The sequence below is a fragment of the Scyliorhinus torazame genome, chromosome 10 (genome assembly GCF_047496885.1).
Source record: "Scyliorhinus torazame isolate Kashiwa2021f chromosome 10, sScyTor2.1, whole genome shotgun sequence".
Taxonomy (NCBI): Eukaryota; Metazoa; Chordata; class Chondrichthyes; order Carcharhiniformes; family Scyliorhinidae; genus Scyliorhinus; species Scyliorhinus torazame.
This window is the reverse complement of record NC_092716.1, coordinates 8,096,488-8,116,305: the sequence shown is the minus strand read 5'-3', so window position 1 is coordinate 8,116,305 and position 19,818 is coordinate 8,096,488. Positions and strand designations below refer to the sequence as shown.

Genomic DNA, 19,818 nt, shown 5'->3' with positions numbered 1-19,818 from the left:
CCATTTGGAAGCAAATGGACGTATTAGTGAGAGGCAGCACGGTTTTGTGAAGGGGAGGTCGTGTCTCACTAACTTGATAGAGTTTTTCGAGGAGGTCACTAAGATGATTGATGCAGGTAGGGCAGTGGATGTTGTCTATATGGACTTCAGTAAGGCCTTTGACAAGGTCCCTCATGGTAGACTAGTACAAAAGGTGAAGTCACACGGGATCAGGGGTGAGCTGGCAAGGTGGATACAGAACTGGCTAGGCCATAGAAGGCAGAGAGTAGCAATGGAAGGATGCTTTTCTCATTGGAGGGCTGTGACCAGTGGTGTTCCACAGGGATCAGTGCTGGGACCTTTGCTCTTTGTAGTATATATAAATGATTTGGAGGAAAATGTAACTGGTCTGATTAGTAAGTTTGCAGACAACACAAAGGTTGGTGGCATTGCGGATAGCGATGAGGACTGTCGGAGGATACAGCAGGATTTAGATTGTTTGGAGACTTGGGCGGAGAGATGGCAGATGGAGTTTAATCCGGACAAATGTGAGGTAATGCATTTTGGAAGGTCTAATGCAGGTAGGGAATATACAGTGAATGGTAGAACCCTCAAGAGTATTGAAAGTCAAAGAGATCTAGGAGTACAGGTCCACAGGTCATTGAAAGGGGCAACACAGGTGGAGAAGGTAGTCAAGAAGGCATACGGCATGCTTGCCTTCATTGGCCGGGGCATTGAGTATAAGAATTGGCAAGTCATGTTGCAGCTGTATAGAACCTTAGTTAGGCCACATTTGGAGTATAGTGTTCAATTCTGGTCGCCACACTACCAGAAGGATGTGGAGGCTTTAGAGAGGGTGCAGAAGAGATTCACCAGAATGTTGCCTGGTATGGAGAGCATTAGCTATGAGGAGCGGTTGAATAAACTCGGTTTGTTCTCACTGGAACGAAGGAGGTTGAGGGGAGACCTGATAGAGGTCTACAAAATTATGAGGGGCATAGACAGAGTGGATAGTCAGAGGCTTTTTCCCCGGGGTAGAGGGGTCAATTACTAGGGGGCATAGGTTTAAGGTGAGAGGGGCAAGGTTTAGAGTAGATGTCTGCGTGGGTTTCCTCCGGGTGGCTACGGTTTCCTCCCACAGCCCAAAGAGGTTTGATGGATTGGCCATGATAAAAGTGTCCAAAAGGATAGGCAGGGGAGTGCGTATAGGTGCTCTTTCGGAGGGTCGGTGCAGACTCAATGGGCCAAATAGCCTCCTTCTGCTCTGTACGGGCTCTATTATAATTTTTTTAAATTCATGAGGCGTTGGTGTCGCAGACTGTGCCAGCATTTATTGCCCATCCCTAATTGCCCTAGTTGAGGGGGCACATTGCTGTGGGTCTGGAGTCACATGTAGGCCAGACCAGGTACGTACGGCAGATTTCCTTCCTTCAAGGACATCAGTGAACCAGATTGTTTTTACGACAATCTGGCAATGGTTTCATGGTCATCATTAGACTTTTAATTCCAGATTTTTATTGAATTCAAATTTCACCATCTCCAGTGGGAACCTGGACCCCCGCGACTAAGTGCCCACGCCGTCGTGAACGCCGTCGAGGTTGACGATGGCGCGAAACGGCCCCGATCTCGACTGATTCAGGGCCCGAAAATGGGCTAGAATCGGGGCCGCGAGAAACTCGGGGTGTGTGTCGCTAAAGCAGCGTCGTCAGCGCGCGCCAGGCATTGGCGCCGCATAGGCGGTGCCAGCTGGCGCCAACCCGCGCATGCATGGTTGCCGTCCTCCCCGAGGCCACTCCGCAAAAAGATGTTGGATGGATCTTGCGGGGCGCGGAGGAAAGGAGGTCCTCCTTCAGAGAGGCCGGCCCGCCGATCGGTGGGCACCGATCGCGGGCCAGACCCCTTTTGAGTGCAACCCCGGTGAAAGAACCCCCCTCGCCCCCCCACAGGCCGCCCCCCCCCCCCCCCCCCCCCCCAGCGTTCCCGCCCCTGTTCCCGCCGGCAGCGACCAGGTGTGGATGGCGCCGGCGGGAAGCCGTCGTTTTGGGCAGGCCGCTCGGCCCATCCGGGCCGGAGAATAGCGGGTGTAGTGGAGAATCGCCATTTTGGGTGTCCCGGGCGATTCTCCGGCCTGCGCCCCACAGAACTCGACGGGGCCGTTTTCGCCGCTTGGGTGCATCGTGCGGGAGGGCGTCGGAACGGCGTCGCGGGGAAAATGGTGCGTCAGGCGATTCTCCCAACCGGCGCGGGAGCGGAACGCGCCCTGGGCCTCTCGTCCAGTGACAATACCACTACTTTGAAATAGCGCCCAGTACACCAACCAAGGCTGGCTGGCTTAATAGTAAAGGCAAAGAAAAAACACATCCTCCAATGGGAGAAACAAGCCTTCGCAAAACACTGCGGCAAGTTGCCCCTTTCCTTCTGCTTAACTAAAAACAAACTTCCTTCAGTGCCGGAGGTGAAGGGGTTAAGGAGAGCTGCATTTCTCTCTCTCTCTCTCTCTCTGCAGTTTCTGCGTGTTCTGCTTGCTAAACACGAAAGCAGAGGACGTGTTTCTATTCAATACCCCAGCTAAAAAAAAACACATGTGGAATAAATTGTGTCTGATTTACACAAAAAAAAAATCTGCCCAGATTTCCAGATTGGTGTCAGGGAGGAGGGCCTCTGTTTGAACTCTCTCTCTATATTTTTTTTTTAAATGTGTTTTTTAATTAAACCTTTAGCATTTTCTGCCTGATAAAAGTAGCTATCGGGGTGGATGGGATGTGGAACAGTCTCTCACACACACGTGATTGTGTTCAGAGATATCGAAACATCTTTTGCTAATATTAGCTTTCTGGGTTGAAATGAAACTGATGAGCTGATTGCTAAAGGACACCTTCAAGGAAAGGGTTTGGCGATTTGGGTCTGTTTCCCCAGCTCCGGGAAGGGGGTGAGTTCCCCAAAGCGTGCAGCAACTGCCCTGTGGACCAGGGCATGGTGCCCCAATTCAGCTCCCTCCGTCTACTCGCTCCTCCCCGGGGGCTGATTGACAGCGGCGGAAACCGGGGCAATTGGCATCGGGAAGGGGTGGGAGCGGCTCTGATCAGCTGTGGCTGCAAACTGGGCTGCACCGTGCCTTTCCCCAGGCTGCTGTCCTCTCTCACGCAGCGCCCTGCCAGTCCTGCCAGTCTCCTGGGCAGGTGAGCCAGAGACAGACAGACACCTTTGCAGTGGAGCCTCACTCCTTCAGCATTCCCACACGCCAGGCTGCCACCGCGGGTGAAATGAGCGGACAGAATTGCTGGGGTTACGGAGGTGACAACGGTGAGCAGTTGATTTTTTAAAAAAATGTTTTAAAAATAAATTTAGAGTATCCTATTCATTTTTCCCCTTCAATTTAGCGTGGCCAATCCACCTACCCTGCACATCTTTGGGTTGTGGGGGTGAGACCCACACAGACACGGGGAGAATGTGCAAACTCCACACGGACAGCGACCCGGGGCCGGGATCGAACCCGGATCCTCGGTGCCGTGAGGCAGCAGAGCTAGCCACTGCGCCACCCAGGAGGAGGGAGGGAGGCAAACACTGAAGTAGTGTTTCGATTTTTGATTCCTTTTCATTTGAATCTCTAAACTCTTGCGGGATAGTGCACGCTGCCGCAGTGACACGGTGAAGGTAACATCTGTGTGCTTTGTGTACAGCATGTGATATGATTGCTAAAACACGTCCTGTTAGACTGACCCTCACGGAAACACAGGGAGGTGAGCATCTGAAATGTAACGACCATCCCATCCCCCTCACCCCTTTCCCTGTGAATTCCTAGCCCTGAGATTGTAGGATTGAAAGTTTTAGTGGGTTGGTTTTGATTGTATTCGGTTCTGATGAACTCTCTCCTTTAATGTGCTCTCCACTGGTACATTCAAACCTTGTTTTGGGCTCTGACTGTCAGGGACCAGCTGGTTATAAAGATAAATAAGGAGAAGCTGTTACCAGTGATCGGAGGGTCAGTAACCAGAGAGGGGACACACATTTCAGATCATTAGTGAAAGAACCGGGGAGGGAGATCTGGAAGATACTGCCAGATTCAGTGGAACTACCACAAGGGGGAATTGGAGCAATATTTGAAACGCACATTTGCAAAGCTATGGGGGAAAGATGCAAGTCCCTGAGATTAGTTGTACCTGTCTAGTCCATGCTCAGCTGGGATTGTGACACAGTTTACCCTGCCACGGTCAAGCTGCCTCTGAACACACCAAGTCACAATGCAGAAAATGGGGGGTGGGGGGTGGGGGGTGGGGGGGGGAATAAACTTGCAAAAGAAACATTTTCAGGGCTTAAGGGGAAAGAGAGTGAGACTGATTGGATAGTGCTTTCCAAGAAGCAGCTGAGTGGGCCGAATGGCCTACCTCTCTCTCTGAATTCCATTTTCTCTTGCAGGCCCCCTGAACTGGCACAAGCAATTCCCATTCGCCCAGGGAGATCGCCAGTCGCCCATTGACATTGTGTCTGCCCAGGCAGTCCACGATGCCGACCTCACACCCATCTCAATATCCTACAGCGCCTGCACCTCACTGTCCATCTGCAACAGTGGGCACTCGGTCATGGTGGAGTTCGAGGACTGTGGTGATAAGACAGGTGAGAGACGGTGCGGGGGTGGGGGGGTGGGATGGGGGTGGGGGGGTGGGGTGGGGGAGATGGGGGGGGATGGGGGGGAATGGGGGTGGGTGGGGGGGGGAATGGGGGGGGGAAGGGGGGGGATGGGGGGGAAGGGGGGGGGAAGGGGGGAAGGGGGGTAGGTGAAGGCATCAGGATGTTGCTGTCGTTATAGAAAAAAAACTTGCACTATTTCTGCTGCACCATTCGCAACTTCAAGATATCCTAAAGGACTTGCCAGCCAAGAAATGTCTTAATGTAGGAAATGCAACAGCCGGCTTTCACACAGCAAGATCCCACAACCAATGTGATAATGACCAGAGAATCTATTCTTTCAATTAAGTATTGGCCTGGACACCGCTGAAACCTTTTGGAAAGGGTCTCATTGTACCTTGTACACCAAGCAGATTAATCTTGCTGTATTTTAACTTCTTTGCAGTGAGTATTGTGTGTAGACTGTTAATAAGGTTAATCAAATACAGTAGGGAACTGGGCTGACCTATATTTAACTCGCCTGGTTACTGCTTCTACTTTGGTTGTGACAGTATCACAGACTAACACCCATTTTCCAATAAGGATGCAATTTATCACGGCCATTCCACCTGCCCCGCACATCTTTGGACTGTGAGAGGAAACCCACGCAGACACGGGGAGAAGGTGCAAACTCCACACAGACAGTCACCCGAGGTCAGAATTGAACCCGGGTCCCTGGCTCTGTGTGGCAGAGGTGCTAACCACTGTGCCGCCCCGTTAATGGGTAAGTAATCCAACAAATAAGTCGAATGCTAAAGGCCCCATTTGACCTTCAGTTTGAAGGTTAAAACAATTAAGGTGGTTATTCAGTATTTGGATGAATTTAGGTCAGTTGATAAAACCTTTCTGAGTCAGTAGGTTGTGGGTTCATATCCCGACCTAGACAATGGAGCACAAACTGCTGTTAATGCCAATGCCAGTACTGAGGGAATGCTGGACTGTCAGAGGTATATGCATTGGATTTGTGGAGTTAACTCAAGCCCCCAACTTCCCCCTTCGGTGGATATTAAAGATATCGGGGGCGATCCTCCGAGCCTCGCGCCGGGCCGGAGAATCGCCGGAACCGCGCCCCGACGGCGGCGCGTGATTCTCCGAGGTGCGGAGAGTCAGCGGCATTTGCGGTGGTGTGGTTGGCGCACCGGCCGCAGGCCGCTGGAATCGGCGGGGCCGTTCACCCCTGGTCGCTGCCGGCGGGAACTCTGTGCGAACGGTCAGGGGACAGCCTGTGGGGAGGGGGGGGCTCTGGGGGGCTCCGTTCCCAGGGGGGGCCTCCGATGGGGTCTGGCCAACTTTTCTGCGCGCCCGGCCCCTGAACACTGACGCCATGTTGAGTCGGGTTTGCGCGGCCCAACTGCGCGTTCGTGGGTTGGCGCGGTGCCCATTTGGCGCCAGGAAGGGAGGCTGGAGTGGCGTGAACCGCTTCAGCGCCGTGCTGGCCCCCTGTGGGGGACAGAATCGGTCGTACTCGGGCCTGGTTCACGCCGTCGTGAAACGCGACGCCGTTCACGACGGCGCGAACACTTGGGCTCCATTTGGGAGAATCGCCCCCATCACACTGCCTTTGGCAGTAAATCAGGAGATTTCTCCCCAGTGTCCTAGCCAATATTTATCACTCACCCAAAGGCACCATAAAAATGTATTAATTAGCAATTCATCTCATTGCTGTGAAGAACATAAGAAATAGGAGCAGGAGTAGACCATTCGGCCCATCGAGCCTGCTCTGTTATTCAACGATCGTAGTTGATCTTCCGCCTTAACTCCATTTTCCTACACGTTCTCCATTACCCAGAATTCCCTGAGTGAATCCCAGTCTTAAACGATGGAGCTTCCGCAACTCTCTGGGATAGAGAATTCCAAAGATTCACAGTCCTTTGAGTGAAAAATCTCTCCTCTTTTCAGTCCTAAATGATCAGGTTCTTCTCCTGACACTGTCATTTTCCTGACCAAGATTGGTGGCATAGTGGATAGTGAAGAAGGTTATACAAGATTGCAACAGGATCTTGACCAATTGGGTCAGTGGGCCGATGAATGGCAGATGAAGTTTAATTTGGATATATGTGAGGTGATGCATTTTGGTCGATCAAATCAGGGCAGGACCTACTCGGTTAATGGTAGGGAGTTGGGGAGAGTTACAGAACAAAGAGATCTCGTTGTACAGGTTCATAGCTCCTTGAAGGTGGAGTCGCAGGTGGACAGGGTGGTGAAGAAGGCATTCAGCATGCTAGGTTTCATTGGTCAGAATATTGAATACAGGAGTTGGGAAGTCTTGTTGAAGTTCTACAAGACATTGGTAAGACCACACATGGAATACTGTGTTCAGTTCTGGTCACCCTATTATAGGAAGGATATTGTTAAACTAGAAAGGTTGCAGAAGAGATTTACGAGGATGCTACCAGGACTTGATGGTCTGAGTTATAAGGAGAGGCTGGATAGGCTGGACCTTTTCTCCCTGGAGCGTAGCAGGCTTAGGGGTGACCTTAAGACGTCTATAAAATAATGAGGAGCATCGATAAGGTCAACATCTTTTCCCAAAGGTAGAGGAGTCTAGAACTAGAGGGCATAGGTTTAAGGTGAGGGGGGAGAGACACAAAAGAGACCAGAGGGGAATTTCTTCACACACAGGGTGGTGAGCATCTGGAACGATCTGCCAGAGGCAGTGGTAGAGACGGGTACAATTTTGTCCTTTAAAAAGCAGTTAGACAGTTACATGGGCAGGGTGGGTATAGAGGGATATGGGCCAAATGTGGGCGTGGGACTAGCTTAGTGATAGAAATTGGGTGGCACGGACAAGCCGGGCCGAAGGGCCTGTTTCCATGCTGTAAACATCTATGACTCTTATGACATTTTCCTAGTCTCCCCCGACCAGGGCAAACCACACCTGTGTTTATCCTGTCAAGCCTCTTCAGAATCTTGTATGTTTCAATCAGACCACCTCTCATTCTTCTTAACTTCAGAGGCAGCGGGCCCAAATTTTTAAGCCTCTCCTAATCGGCCAACTCTCACGCTGGAGACCTGTCACGTGACCCTTCATTGTACCGCACCCAATGCAAGTATACTTTTCCTTCAACACGGAGACCCAAATTGCGCACACTAGCCCTGGTGTGGTTCTCACTAAAGCCTGTGAAAACGTAGCAAGACTTCTTCATTCTTGTATCCCAGACTCCACCAATCAAAGGCCGATGTGTCATTTGCCTTCCTAATTGCTTGCTGCACCGGCACGCTAACTTTCTGTTCCTTGTACATGGTAGTTGGCTTTTAGTAGTTGGGAGCTTTCTGTGCGCAAACTGGCTGCCGCAGTACAACAGCGACTGCACTTCAAAAAGTACTGCATGGTGTGTGGAAAAATACAAGTTTTATTTGCTAGTGATTTATGCTGTCATAAAAGCAACAGCACTTCCATCCAGAGTGCTGGAAGCCTGAACTCAAAGCAGAAAATGCTAGAAACACTCAGCTTTGCAGTGAAGACACAAAAATAGGAATGAACATTTCAGGATGATAAGACCACAAGACATAGGAGCAGAATTAGGCCAATCAGCCCGTCGAGTCTGCTCCAACATTCAATCATCTGATATGTTTCTCATCCCCATTCTCCTGCCTTCTCCCCATAACCCCCGATCCCCTTATTAATCAAGAACCTATCTATCTCTGTCTTAAAGACACTCAGTGATTTGGCCTCCACAGCCTTCTGCGGCAAAGAGTTCCAGAGATTCACCACCCTCTGGCTGAAGAAATTCCTCCCCGCCTCTGTTTTAAAGGATCGTCCCTTAAGTCTGAGATGGTGTCCTCTGCTTCTAGTTTTTCCAACAAGTGGAAACATCCTCTCCACGTCCACTCTATCCAGGCCTCGCAGTATCCTGTAAGTTTCAATAAGATCCGCCCTCATCTATCTAAACTCCAACGACTGGAATAAGTGAACAGATTGCTGAACTAAAGCGAGGAGCAGAAATTATAGTTTGCACACCGGGCCGCATGATAGACATGCTTGCAGCCAATAATGGTAAGTAAAGGGAGTTGTAAATAGCTGAGCACTTGCCATACTGTACACTTGATCATTTAGCGACTGTTAAGCATACATGGAAGCCACCTTAAAGCGGAATGTTGGGGAAGCACTTCAAAAGGAGAAGATATCCTCTATGTTTTCCACAGTTAACAATTTTTTAAGCAGTGAAGGATTTCTTTGTAGAGCCTAGGCGATTGTCATTTAAGTGACTGGCTCTACTGATGCAAAATGGAATTCTGGAGAAAGCATCCTCTAGGCAATATGCATTTTGATGCTTTTACAGATTTGACGCTAACTAAGCACACATTTTGTTACTCCCTCCCCCTACAAAGAAAGTCTTTGCATCAGTGTTTTTCAAACAATCATTTCCTGGGTTCTGCAGAGGAATCTTACTGCTGTTGTTGAGTGATAGGTCCTGTTTCAGATGCAGGGCAGAATCTCACTTTCAGTATAGACAATTTCTCTTAAAATCAGTGCACTTCTGTATCTAAAAAACATAAATCACATGCTATAATTCCAGATATTCAACAGCAAACTGATTTCCAAGACAAAGCATTCTAATTTGGGTCAATTTTTAAAATTCTCCTTAGTCTTACTACACAGCAAGTAGATTCTTCACTTCTTGATACATTTTCATTTTAGGATCTGAATAGGTTCAATGTTTATCTTTGACCATGTTAGTTAATTGTCAGCCCTAAATTTAGTAGAGAATAAAATTATAAAATGATAGGGCAATGCAGCATCAATTATTATCATAAAAGCATGGAACAAGATATGGCTGGAATGCTACTTGGACTGCAGTAGTGTGATAGTTGGAGTTTGGTGACTGAGGGAATTCATGTATTAAATTAAGGGTTAATTTTTATCTGAAGTCTAATCTTTAATTTAGCAATGAACTAAACGTTGCTCTTTGAATTGGAAGAAGATGGGTTTTAGTCTTATCTTTAAAACAGGGCTGATATAGGCTCAACCTGCAGCTGCAAGTTACTTAGATATATGGGTTTTCAGAGGCTAGATTCAGTTGGGGGGAGTGGCGGTACGGTGGCACAGTGGTTAACACTGCTGCCTCACAGCTCCAGGGACACAGGTTCGATTTTGACCTCAGGCTAATGTATGGTGTTTGCACATTCTTCCCGTGTCTGTATGGGTTAACTTCGGGTGCTCCGGTTTCCTCACAATCCAAAGATTTGCAATTAGGTGGATTGGCCATACTAAATTGTCTGTCGGTGGGGTTACAGGGATAGGGTGAGGGATTGGGCCTAGGTTTGGGTGCTCTTCAGAGGGTCGGTGCAGACCCGATGGGCTTAATGGCCTCCTTCTGCACTGTTTGGAATTTGGTGACCGAGAGAGTTCGGTGAGGAGGGAGCCAGGTGATCCTTTCCTTCTCTACCTTTCCTCAGAAAGGGGAGAGACAGCCTTGGTAAGTAGGACCTTGGGAGTATTTCTAACGCCCCTATAGTAGAGGAACTAAAAGTAAAGGAAGCAATTGAAGGGTAAGTCGTGGTAGGGCAGGTCAACCATGTGGAATGCTTCTCTTATGCAAGGGAAGTCAAGGACACTTCCAGTACCCAGGCTAACCATATGTGCAGGAAGTGTCTCCTTCTGCAGCTACTTGAAATCCACATTTTGAAGCTGGAGTTGCAACTGGAGTTACTATGGAGCATCTGCAATAAAGAGATCTTGGTAGATAGCATGTACAATGAGGTGGCCACACCAAAGGCAAAGAGTGCACAGGCAGAAATAGAATGGGTGACCCCAGACAGAACAGAAGCACGAGGCAGGTAATGCAGAAGTCTCCTAGGGTCACCTCCTCTAACAGATTTTTGTTTTGGATACTGTTGTGGAAGGTGGTTTCTCAGGAGAATGTAGCAAAAGCCAGCTCCGAGGAACCACGAGTGGCTGAGCTGCTCAGGGTGGGGGGAGAAAAAGAATGGGAGAGCAATAGTGGTCGGAGATTCTATCATAAAGGGAACAGATGTTCTGTGGCTGCAGACGTGACATCAGGATAGTATATTGCATCGAAAATAGGAGCAGGAGGAGGCCATTCGGCCTTTTGAGCCTGCTCCACCATTCATTATGATCATAGCTGATCATCCAATTCAGTAGCCTGATCCTGCCTTCTTATACAGTGAATGGTGGAATCCTCAAGAGTATTGAAAGTCAGAGAGATCTAGGTGTACAGGTCCACAGGACACTGAAAGGGGCAACACGGGTGGAGAAGGTAGTCAAGAAGGCATACGGCATGCTTGCCTTCATTGGCCGGGGCATTGAGTATAAGAATTGGCAAGTCATATTGCAGCTGTATAGAACCTTAGTTAGGCCACACTTGGAGTATAGTGTTCAATTCTGGTCGCCACACTACCAGAAGGATGTGGAGACTTTAGAGAGGGTGCAGAAGAGATTTACCAGGATGGTGCCTGGTGTGGAGGGCATTAGCTATGAGGAGCGGTTGAATAAACTCAGTTTGTTCTCACTGGAATGAAGGAGGTTGAGGGGCGACCTGATCGAGGTCTACAACGACCTGATAGAGGTCTACAAAAGTATGAGGGGCATAGACAGAGTGGATAGTCAGAGGCTTTCCCCCAGGGTAGAGGGGTCAATTACTAGGGGACATAGGTTTAAGGTGCGAGGGGCCAGGTTTAGAGGAGATGTACGAGGCAAGTTTTTTACACCGAGGGTAGTGGGTGCCTGGAACTCGCTGCCGGAGGAGGTGGTGGAAGCAGGGACGATAGTGACATTTAAGGGGCATCTTGACAAATACATGAATAGGATGGGAATAGAGGGATATGGACCCAGGAAGTGCAGAAGATTTTAGTTTAGACGGGCAGTATGGTCGGCACGGGCTTGGAGGGCCGAAGGGCCTGTTCCTGTGCTGTACTTTTCTTTGTTCTTTGTTTGTTCTTTGAGTACAGACTCCCGAGTCCTCAACTGCTCCTCTTATGATGAGCTTCCTGTGTTTACCTGTCCCATTTTCCTCCCTTTCTTCCCTGGGAAGTTGGGAGCTGCAGAAGGCCAGAGGAATGAGTCAAAATTCTGAATTTTCTGTGTGTGTTTTGAAAAATTACTTCTTGGGAAGTGGGTGCTCATGGAGAGGCCAGAGTGTGTTTCCCTCAGTGGTAAACTTTCCTCCATTCTTTACCGGTTTTGTTGCTATCTTGCTTCAAGGAGAAGTCCAGATTGAACTGCAATATTGCAGGACAGATCTCTGGATTAACGTTTCAGATAGTACTACACTACCTTCTACAGCTCGGAAAACCTCATCCTCCTCGCTTTGCTTCTGTGTTCCCCTGACCGATGCAGTTTCCCCATCCCAAATCCTCCCACCTTGCAACTTTCCTTCGGGGCTGGAGGAAGCCATTCAGCCATTCGAGCCATTTGATCGTTCATATAGATCACAGCTGAACTGTTTCTTAACTCTATCTATCCACTTTAGCTCCATAATCTTTTAATACATTTGCCTGGCAAAGATCTATCAATCTCTGTTTGAAAGTTTTCTATTGACAATTCTCCCACCTCCAGCCTCAGCAGTGAGTGGCTTTTTTTGGGGAGGAGAGTTCTTTTAATTCCACTCTCCTTTTGTGCAGGAAATGCTTCCTGACATCACCGCAACTTTAATATGAAGATTGTGTTCCTTTTATTGGTGTTCTCCAAATCATATCAAATAATTTCTCTCTCTCTTTCTACCCTTGAATCATCTGAAGTAGTTCAATTAGTTCATGCCTTAACCTTCTATACTCTCCCAAGCCTGGTCTATGATACCTGTACTCCTAATTTAACCTTTCTTAGCCCTGACAACATCCTGTCTGCCTTCCTCGCTCAACTTCTTAAAAAATTCATTCACGGGATGTGGGTGTCTCTGGCTAGTCCAGCATTTATTGTCCATCCCTAACTGCCCTTGAGAAGGTGGTGATGAGTCACTTTCTTGAACCGCAGCGGCCATGTGGTGTAGGTACCCCCACCACGCAGTTGGGGAAGAGAGTTTCAGGACTTTGGCCCAGTGGCAGTGAAGGAACGGCCAATATATTTTCAGATCAGGATGTGACTTGCTGGGGAACCTCCAGGTGGTGGTGTTCCTGTGCATTTGCTGCCTTTGTCCTTCTGGATGGTAGCGGTCACGGGTTTGGAAGCTGCTGTCCAAGGAGCCTTTTTTGAGTTCTTGCAGTGCATCTCATTGAGTGCACACATGGATGCACTGGTGCGTCGGTGGTGGAGGGTTTGAGTGTTTGTGGATGGAGTGCCAATCAAATGGCCTGCTTTGTCCTGGATGGTGTCGAGATTCTTTTTGCAGCTGCACTCATCCAGGCAAGTGGAGAGTGTGACCCGTGCCTTGTGGACAGGCTTTTGGGAGTCAGGAGGTGAGTTACTCGCCGCACAAATCCTAGTCTCTGACCTTCTCCGGTAGCCACAGTATTTATATGGCTAGGTTCAGTTCGGTTTCAGCTCTCATTAAAATTCCCCCGTCTTCGGGTAGACTTCCAGTGACGGCGGGCGGGAGGCAGCCGCGCGTTGGAGGGCTCCCGTTCGGGAACGGCATTGTCGGGGGTTAACGCCCGGTCCTAGGGCCAGCGAAGGCAGTAAAGGTCGGGAGACTGCACAGAGGAGGAGAAGAATGTCGAAGACCAGCAAAAAAACGGCCGTGAAAAAAGCGGCTGAAAGTCCGTTGGGGAGTGGAAAGGTCACCGCGGGGTCAGTAAAGAAAACGGAGGCTGGAGCACCAGGGAAGGCCGCAGTGCTTACGGCTGAAGGAATAACTAAGGTGATGGCTGCGGAATTCGAAAAGCAGTTGGCCCAGTTTGCGAAATGCATGGAGACGGTGAGGAAGGAGATGAGGGAGGTTTTGAGTGTGCTGGTGGAGGAGGCGGTTTCCCCGGTGAGGACGGAGGTGGCGAGCGCAGTGACGGAGGTGCGAGAGCAAGGGGAGGCGCTGAAGGAAGTGGAGGAGATGTTATTGCAGCACGGTGATCAACTTGCCTCGATGGTGAAAGAGATGCGGAAGGTGATGGATACTAACAAGGATCTGCGAGGAAAAATGGAAGACCTGGAAAACAGATCCAGGCGACAGAACTTGAGGATTGTGGGGCTGCCCGAAGGAGTTGAAGGACCGAAGCCGACTGAGTATTTTGCCGCGATGCTGGCAAAACTATTGGGGGAGGGGGAGGATCCTTCCCGATATGAACTGGATCGGGCTCATCGGTCGTGGAGGCCTGTACCAAAGGCGAGTGAGCCGCCAAGAGTAGTGACTCTGTGCTTCCGTAGGTACAGGGTGAAGGAGAAGGTCCTGAGCTGGGCCAAGCAGAAGCGGGTGGTGCAGTGGGCTGGAGCTGGTATATGTGTATACCAGGACTTTACGGTGGAGCTGGCAAGGAGGCGGGCTGCCTTCAATCGAGTGAAGAGGGCACTGTACATTAGCAAGGTGCAGTGCGGCATTGTATATTCAGCGAAGCTGTGGGTGACTTATAAGCTCAGGGACTTTTATTTTGGAACGGCGGAAGCAGCGGAGGAGTTTGCAAAGGCATAAGGACTGTGGCAGAACTGACAAATTGAGAAATGGCCATGTGCTGATGTAACCTCATGACTGTATTTTCTTTTTGTGTCACTGTGCGCGGGTGTAGAGGCTAAAGGAGCCAATGTATATATTTGGACAAGGAAAGTGATGGGAATTTCACTCGAAATGAGGGCTCTTTGGGGTGTAGGTGGATATGCAGGGTTTGTGTGCTAAAAGGGGATCTCTGGGCTTTCCTAGGGCCGGGAAAGGGACCCGGGCGGGGGCCTCCACGCTGGCCGGTTTAAGCCGGCCAGTGAACGGGAGTGAGGTGGGGGGAGGGGCTGCGGCCATTGGAGCTTGACAGAACAGGGTCCGAGTGGTCTAGCCGGGGTGGAAAGTTGGGGGGAAGGAACCAAGGTTGGGGGGAGGAGTTTTACAAGAGGCAGTGGACGGGAGGAGCTGAAGACTTTGGGGGGGGGGGGGGGGGGGGGTGTACAACTCTTGGGTATCATGAACGGTACTCTTTCAGAGGTTGGATGGCGTTGAGTGTAGGGGGGGGGGGGGGGGGAGTGGACTCTATAGGTCAATGGTGACCATGGGCTGTCCCGGACTCCTTTTCCTTTTTCTCTTTTGATTTTTGTTTCCACCATGGGAGGGTTTGTTTTATTGGATGCATATATTGACAGGTGGGCCGTTGTTTGGGGTGGTGGGAGGATGGGATCGTTGGTATTGTTAAGGGAATTGATTTTGTATTTGTTACCGTCTACTGTCTGTGGGTGGGGTGTAAATTTTTGAAGGAAAATGTGAAAATGTAGAATTTTAAAAAAAAATATTTTTTAAATTCCCCCGTCTTCATTGAGGTGTTTTTTCTCTCTCTGTTCCTGAGGCGATCAGAAATCAAAGTTATTGTCAGGTGCGATCATCGCAGACAGAAAATTTAAATCTAAAGCCAAGAAAATGTGTAAAATGCTCCCTAATTTTTACAAGGAAGGAAGCACAGTAGCACCGTGGTTAGCACTGATGCTTCACAGCTCCAGGGTCCCAGGTTCGATTCCCGCTTGTATCACTGTCTGTGCGGAGTCTGCATGTTCTCCCCGTGTCTGCGTGGGTTTCCTCCGGGTGCTCCGGTTTCCTCCCACAAGTCCCGAATGTCATGCTGTTAGGTGAATTGGACATTCTCAATTCTCCCTCTGTGTACCCGAACAGGCGCCGGAATGTGGCGACTGGGGGCTTTTCACAGTAACTTCATTGCAGTGTTAATGTAAGCCTACTTGTGACAAGAAATATTATTTATTTATTTTATTTATAAATGATGGGTCCAGGATGCAGCATGTGGTGTTGAAAGGGTTAAATCATTCCCTGCAATCTTTTGCCAGTTAATTATTTATTTTGAAATGGCAGCACGATATATTACAGAGCCAAGGCCATAACTGACATGGAGTATTGTTTTCTTGATAAATGAGCTATAATCTCTTTCTGCAAATCTAAGATTTCAAAACTGCAATCACTTTGCTGGGATGGAGTTCCCATGCTCCTGCTGCCCTTGTCCTTCTAGGTGGGTAGAAGTCAGGGGTTTGGAAGGTGCTGTCCAAGGAGCCTTGGTGAGTCGCTTCAGTGCCTCTTGTAGACGGTGCACACAGCAGCCACTGTGCATCGGTGATGGAAGGAGTGGGTCTTAATGAGGCAGATCTACACGTATACACGCACTATTCAAGCTGCAGCCATTGATTTGTGATACATCCCTTGCCTTAAAGCCCAGGAGACGTGGCTCCGATTGTATTTGTCTATAATGCTCCTAGTCTGTGTGCTTTCGTCATCCTAAAACATGCCTTATTACTTTCAGTGACGAAGGGAGGTGGTGAAAATAGTAGCAGACACGCAGTCCCAGGTAATTGGAAGCCACATTAAGGATCAACTCTCATCATGTGTGGTTGTTACATGTCTCTGAGTTTAATTAAAAACTTCAAGTGATACAAGTAGTGAAGTGGGAGGTCTGACATCCTTTCCATCTCTTGTCTTGGGTTTTAATCTGTTGCTCACTAAACTTGGGTTGAGCCCAATGAGCACTCTTGAGCTAAATGTAGTGGCAAATTACAGGACGGGGGTTGTGGGTTATCATTGTGTGATGGAGCAACACAGCTGAGCAGAGAACAGGAAGCTACACGAAAGGACTATGCATTGTTCTTTGTTTATGACTTTAACGAGCACAATAAGCGGGTCGGAAAGCAGAGACCGACTCTATGCCAGTAGAAAATAAATTCTAATGTCCTGCAGCTGTAGCTCAGTGGGTAGCACTTTTCCCTCTGAGTCAGCAGGTCCTGGGTTCCAGTCCCGCCCCGGAGACTTTTATACCATCACCTAGGCTGTTAGTCCCAGAGGGGGCATCACACTGTTTGGTGTGGGGAGGGCAGCACTGAGGGAGTGCGCTAGGCTGTTAGTCCCAGAGGGGGCATCACACTGTTTGGTGTGGGGAGGGCAGCACTGAGGGAGTGCGCTAGGCTGTTAGTCCCAGAGGGGGCATCACACTGTTTGGTGTGGGGAGGGCAGCACTGAGGGAGTGCGCTAGGCTGTTAGTCCCAGAGGGGGCATCACACTGTTTGGTGTGGGGAGGGCAGCACTGAGGGAGTGCGCTCGGCTGTTGGCCTGATCCAGATCGACTCATTCAGCCAAAAGGACAGGCTGAGATTTTAGTGTGGATCTGGAGTCATGTCCTGACCACAAATCATTTCTCAGATAGTTCGTCACATCCTGCGACCGCCCCTCCCTGCTTGTTTGCTTTACAAGACAATCCTTGCCTTTCCTGCAGCCAGTGGGCAGCACGGTAGCCTTGTGGATAGCACAATTGCTTCACAGCTCCAGGGTCACAGGTTCGATTCCCGGCTTGGGTCACTGTCTGTGCGGAGTCTGCACGTCCTCCCCGTGTGTGTGTGGGTTTCCTCCGGGTGCTCCGGTTTCCTCCCACAGTCCAAAGATGTGCAGGTTAGGTGGATTGGCCATGATAAGGTTCGATTCCCGGCTTGGGTCACTGTCTGTGCGGAGTCTGCACGTCCTCCCCGTGTGTGTGTGGGTTTCCTCCGGGTGCTCCGGTTTCCTCCCACAGTCCAAAGATGTGCAGGTTAGGTGGATTGGCCATGATAAATTGCCCTTAGTGTCCAAAATTGCCCTTAGTGTTGGGTGGGGTTACTGGGTTATGGGTATAGGGTGTAGGTGTTGACCTTGGGTAGGGTGCTCTTTCCAAGATCCGGTGCAGACTCGATGGGCCGAATGGCCTCCTTCTGCACTGTAAATTCTATGAAATTCGAAAGTGAGCTTTCCTTGGCTGTTTCATTGAGCTCCTGAAACTCTCCTTTTACCCTCTCTCCATTAAACTTATCAAATAAAACAACAAATGTTTTGCGTTTTCTAATGTGAGTTTCCTCCTGGGGGGGTGGGTTTGCCCACAACTATCTTTGGTGAGGATCTATTATTCCTAGGAACTCCAGGCCAGTCCGGGAGAGTTGGCAACTCCAGGATGACATTATTTAATGATGGCAGGCTTCCTCTCCAGGTCTCTGAATTAATATCCCAGTAACCTCTATACTGCCGTAACCTTGTGTGCAATTCTTTGGTTCGAGCCTGTCAAAACAGTGCCAGGGACCCGGGTTCGATTCCCGGCTTGGGTCACTGTCTGTGTGGAGTCTGCACGTTCTCCCCGTGTCTGCGTGAGTTTCCTCCGGGTGCTCCGGTTTCCTCCCACAAGTCCCGAAAGACGCGCTGTTAGGTGAATTGGACATTCTGAATTCTCCCTCTGTGTACCCGAACAGGCGCCGGAGTGTGGTGACTGGGGCTTTTCACAGTAACTTCATTGCAGTGTTAATGTAAGCCTACTTGTGACAATAAAGATTATTATTATTATTGCATTAGTCCCTTCCGAAGAAATGGGGATTACAGTAAGTAGTTCAGAAGGGCTGTGTGTTGGCATTTCCCATCTCCATTGCTTTTTAAAAATAAATTTAGAGTACCCAAATTTTTTTTTCCAATTAAGGGGCAATTTAGCACGGCCACTCCACCTAGCCTACACACCTTTGTGTTCTGGGGGAGAAATCCACACGGACAGTGACCCAGGGCTGGGATTCGAACCCGGGTCCTCAGTGCCGTAGGCAGCAGTGCTAACCACTGTGCCACGTGCCGCCCCCCCCCCCCCATCTCCATTGCTGACTAATTATTGGCCAAGCCCCTTTGGAAGGCTCAGTGATCCAATTGGAAAACAAGCTGTTAGGTGTGGCTGTCAGAGGAAGACGGAAATTGTGATGCCGTCCATTGCCGAATTGCTGACCTTTGCTGTACAAATCTCACCTGTCCAATGACCGGGGGGGACAGGAGAGGTCTTTCCAGCAATAGGCTGCACCATGGTGACGAAGCGGGGCTCAGGTAGTTGGTGGGCGGATGGGGAATTGATTTTCATTTGATAACATTTTGTTAGATAATTAGATTCTCAAAGGTTCCGAACATATGAATTAGGAGTAGGCCACTGAGCCCCTCAATAATGTCATGGCTGCTCTGATTGTAACCTCACACCGGCATTCCTGCCTCCCCCGATAACCGTTCACCCCCGCGTTAATCAAGAATCTATCTCGCTCGGCCTTAGAAACATTGAAAGACTCTGCTTCCATTGCTTTTTGAGGAAGAGAATTCCAGAGACTCTTGAGCCTCTGAAAGAGGACGCTTCTTCTTATCTCTGTCTTAAATGAGCGACCCTCTATCTTTAAACAGTAACTCGTAGTTCAAGATTCTCCCACAAGAGGAAACACCCTCTCCACATCCACCCTGCCAATACCCCTCAGGATCTTAAAGGTTATAATCAAGTTGCCTCTTACTCTTCATTCCAAATGGATAAAAGCCTAACCTCTCCAACCTTTCCTCGTAAATCAACCCGCCCAGCGGGTTTAGAGAGGGTGCAGAAGAGATTTACCAGAATGTTGCCTGGTATGGAGGGCATTAGCTATGAGGAGCGGTTGAGTAAACTCGGTTTGTTCTCACTGGAACGAAGGGGGTTGAGGGGAGACCTGATAGAGGTATATAAAATTATGAGGGGCATCGACAGAGTGGATAGTCAGAGGCTTTTCCCCAGGGTAGAGGGGCAAGGTTTAGAGTAGATGTATGAGGCAAGTTTTTTACGCAGAGGGTAGTGGGTGCCTGGAACTCGCTACCGGAGGAGGTAGTGGAAGCAGGGACGATAGGGACATTTAAGGGGCATCTTGACAAATATATGAATAGGATGGGAATAGAAGGATACGGACCCAGGAAGTGTAGAAGATTGTAGTTTAGTCGGGCAGCATGGTCGGCACGGGCTTGGAGGGCCGAAGGGCCTGTTCCTGTGCTGTACATTTCTTTGTTCTTTGTTGTTCAGCCCTGGTATTAATCTAGCAAACCTTCCCTGCACTGCTCTGAACACAATTTGATTCTTTCCTTAAATAAGGAGGGCAATACTGTACACCATACTCCAGATCTAGTCTCACCAATGTCCTGTACAACTGAAGCATAACCTCCCCACTCTTGTATTCAATCTTCCTCACAATAAATGACAACAATCTATTAGCTTTCCTAATTACCTGCTATACCTGTGGGCCAGCCTTTTCTTTTTTTTAAAAATATTTTTTATTAAGGTTTTTTAACAACACAATTTTTCCCCTTACAAACAGTAACACCA

The 19,818-nt window shown here is 49.2% G+C and overlaps 1 protein-coding gene across 4 annotated transcripts in view; it reads left to right on the top strand.

Annotated features, from left to right (window-relative positions):
- The first annotated feature begins 2,938 nt into the window (after positions 1–2,938).
- ca7 (carbonic anhydrase VII) overlaps positions 2,939–19,818 on the top strand; it is a 43,515-nt gene continuing 26,635 nt past the window's right edge. The window contains exons 1-3 of one of the 4 annotated variants that reach the window (XM_072517798.1): positions 2,946–3,282; positions 4,396–4,593; positions 15,973–16,017. In XM_072517798.1, the coding sequence (XP_072373899.1) occupies positions 3,243–3,282; positions 4,396–4,593; positions 15,973–16,017 (283 nt within the window). In that variant the 5' untranslated portion in view covers positions 2,946–3,242. Of the gene's footprint in view, positions 3,283–4,395; positions 4,594–15,972; positions 16,018–19,818 lie in introns of all 4 variants that reach the window. The other 3 variants (XM_072517799.1, XM_072517800.1, XM_072517801.1) reach the window with 3 other exon arrangements.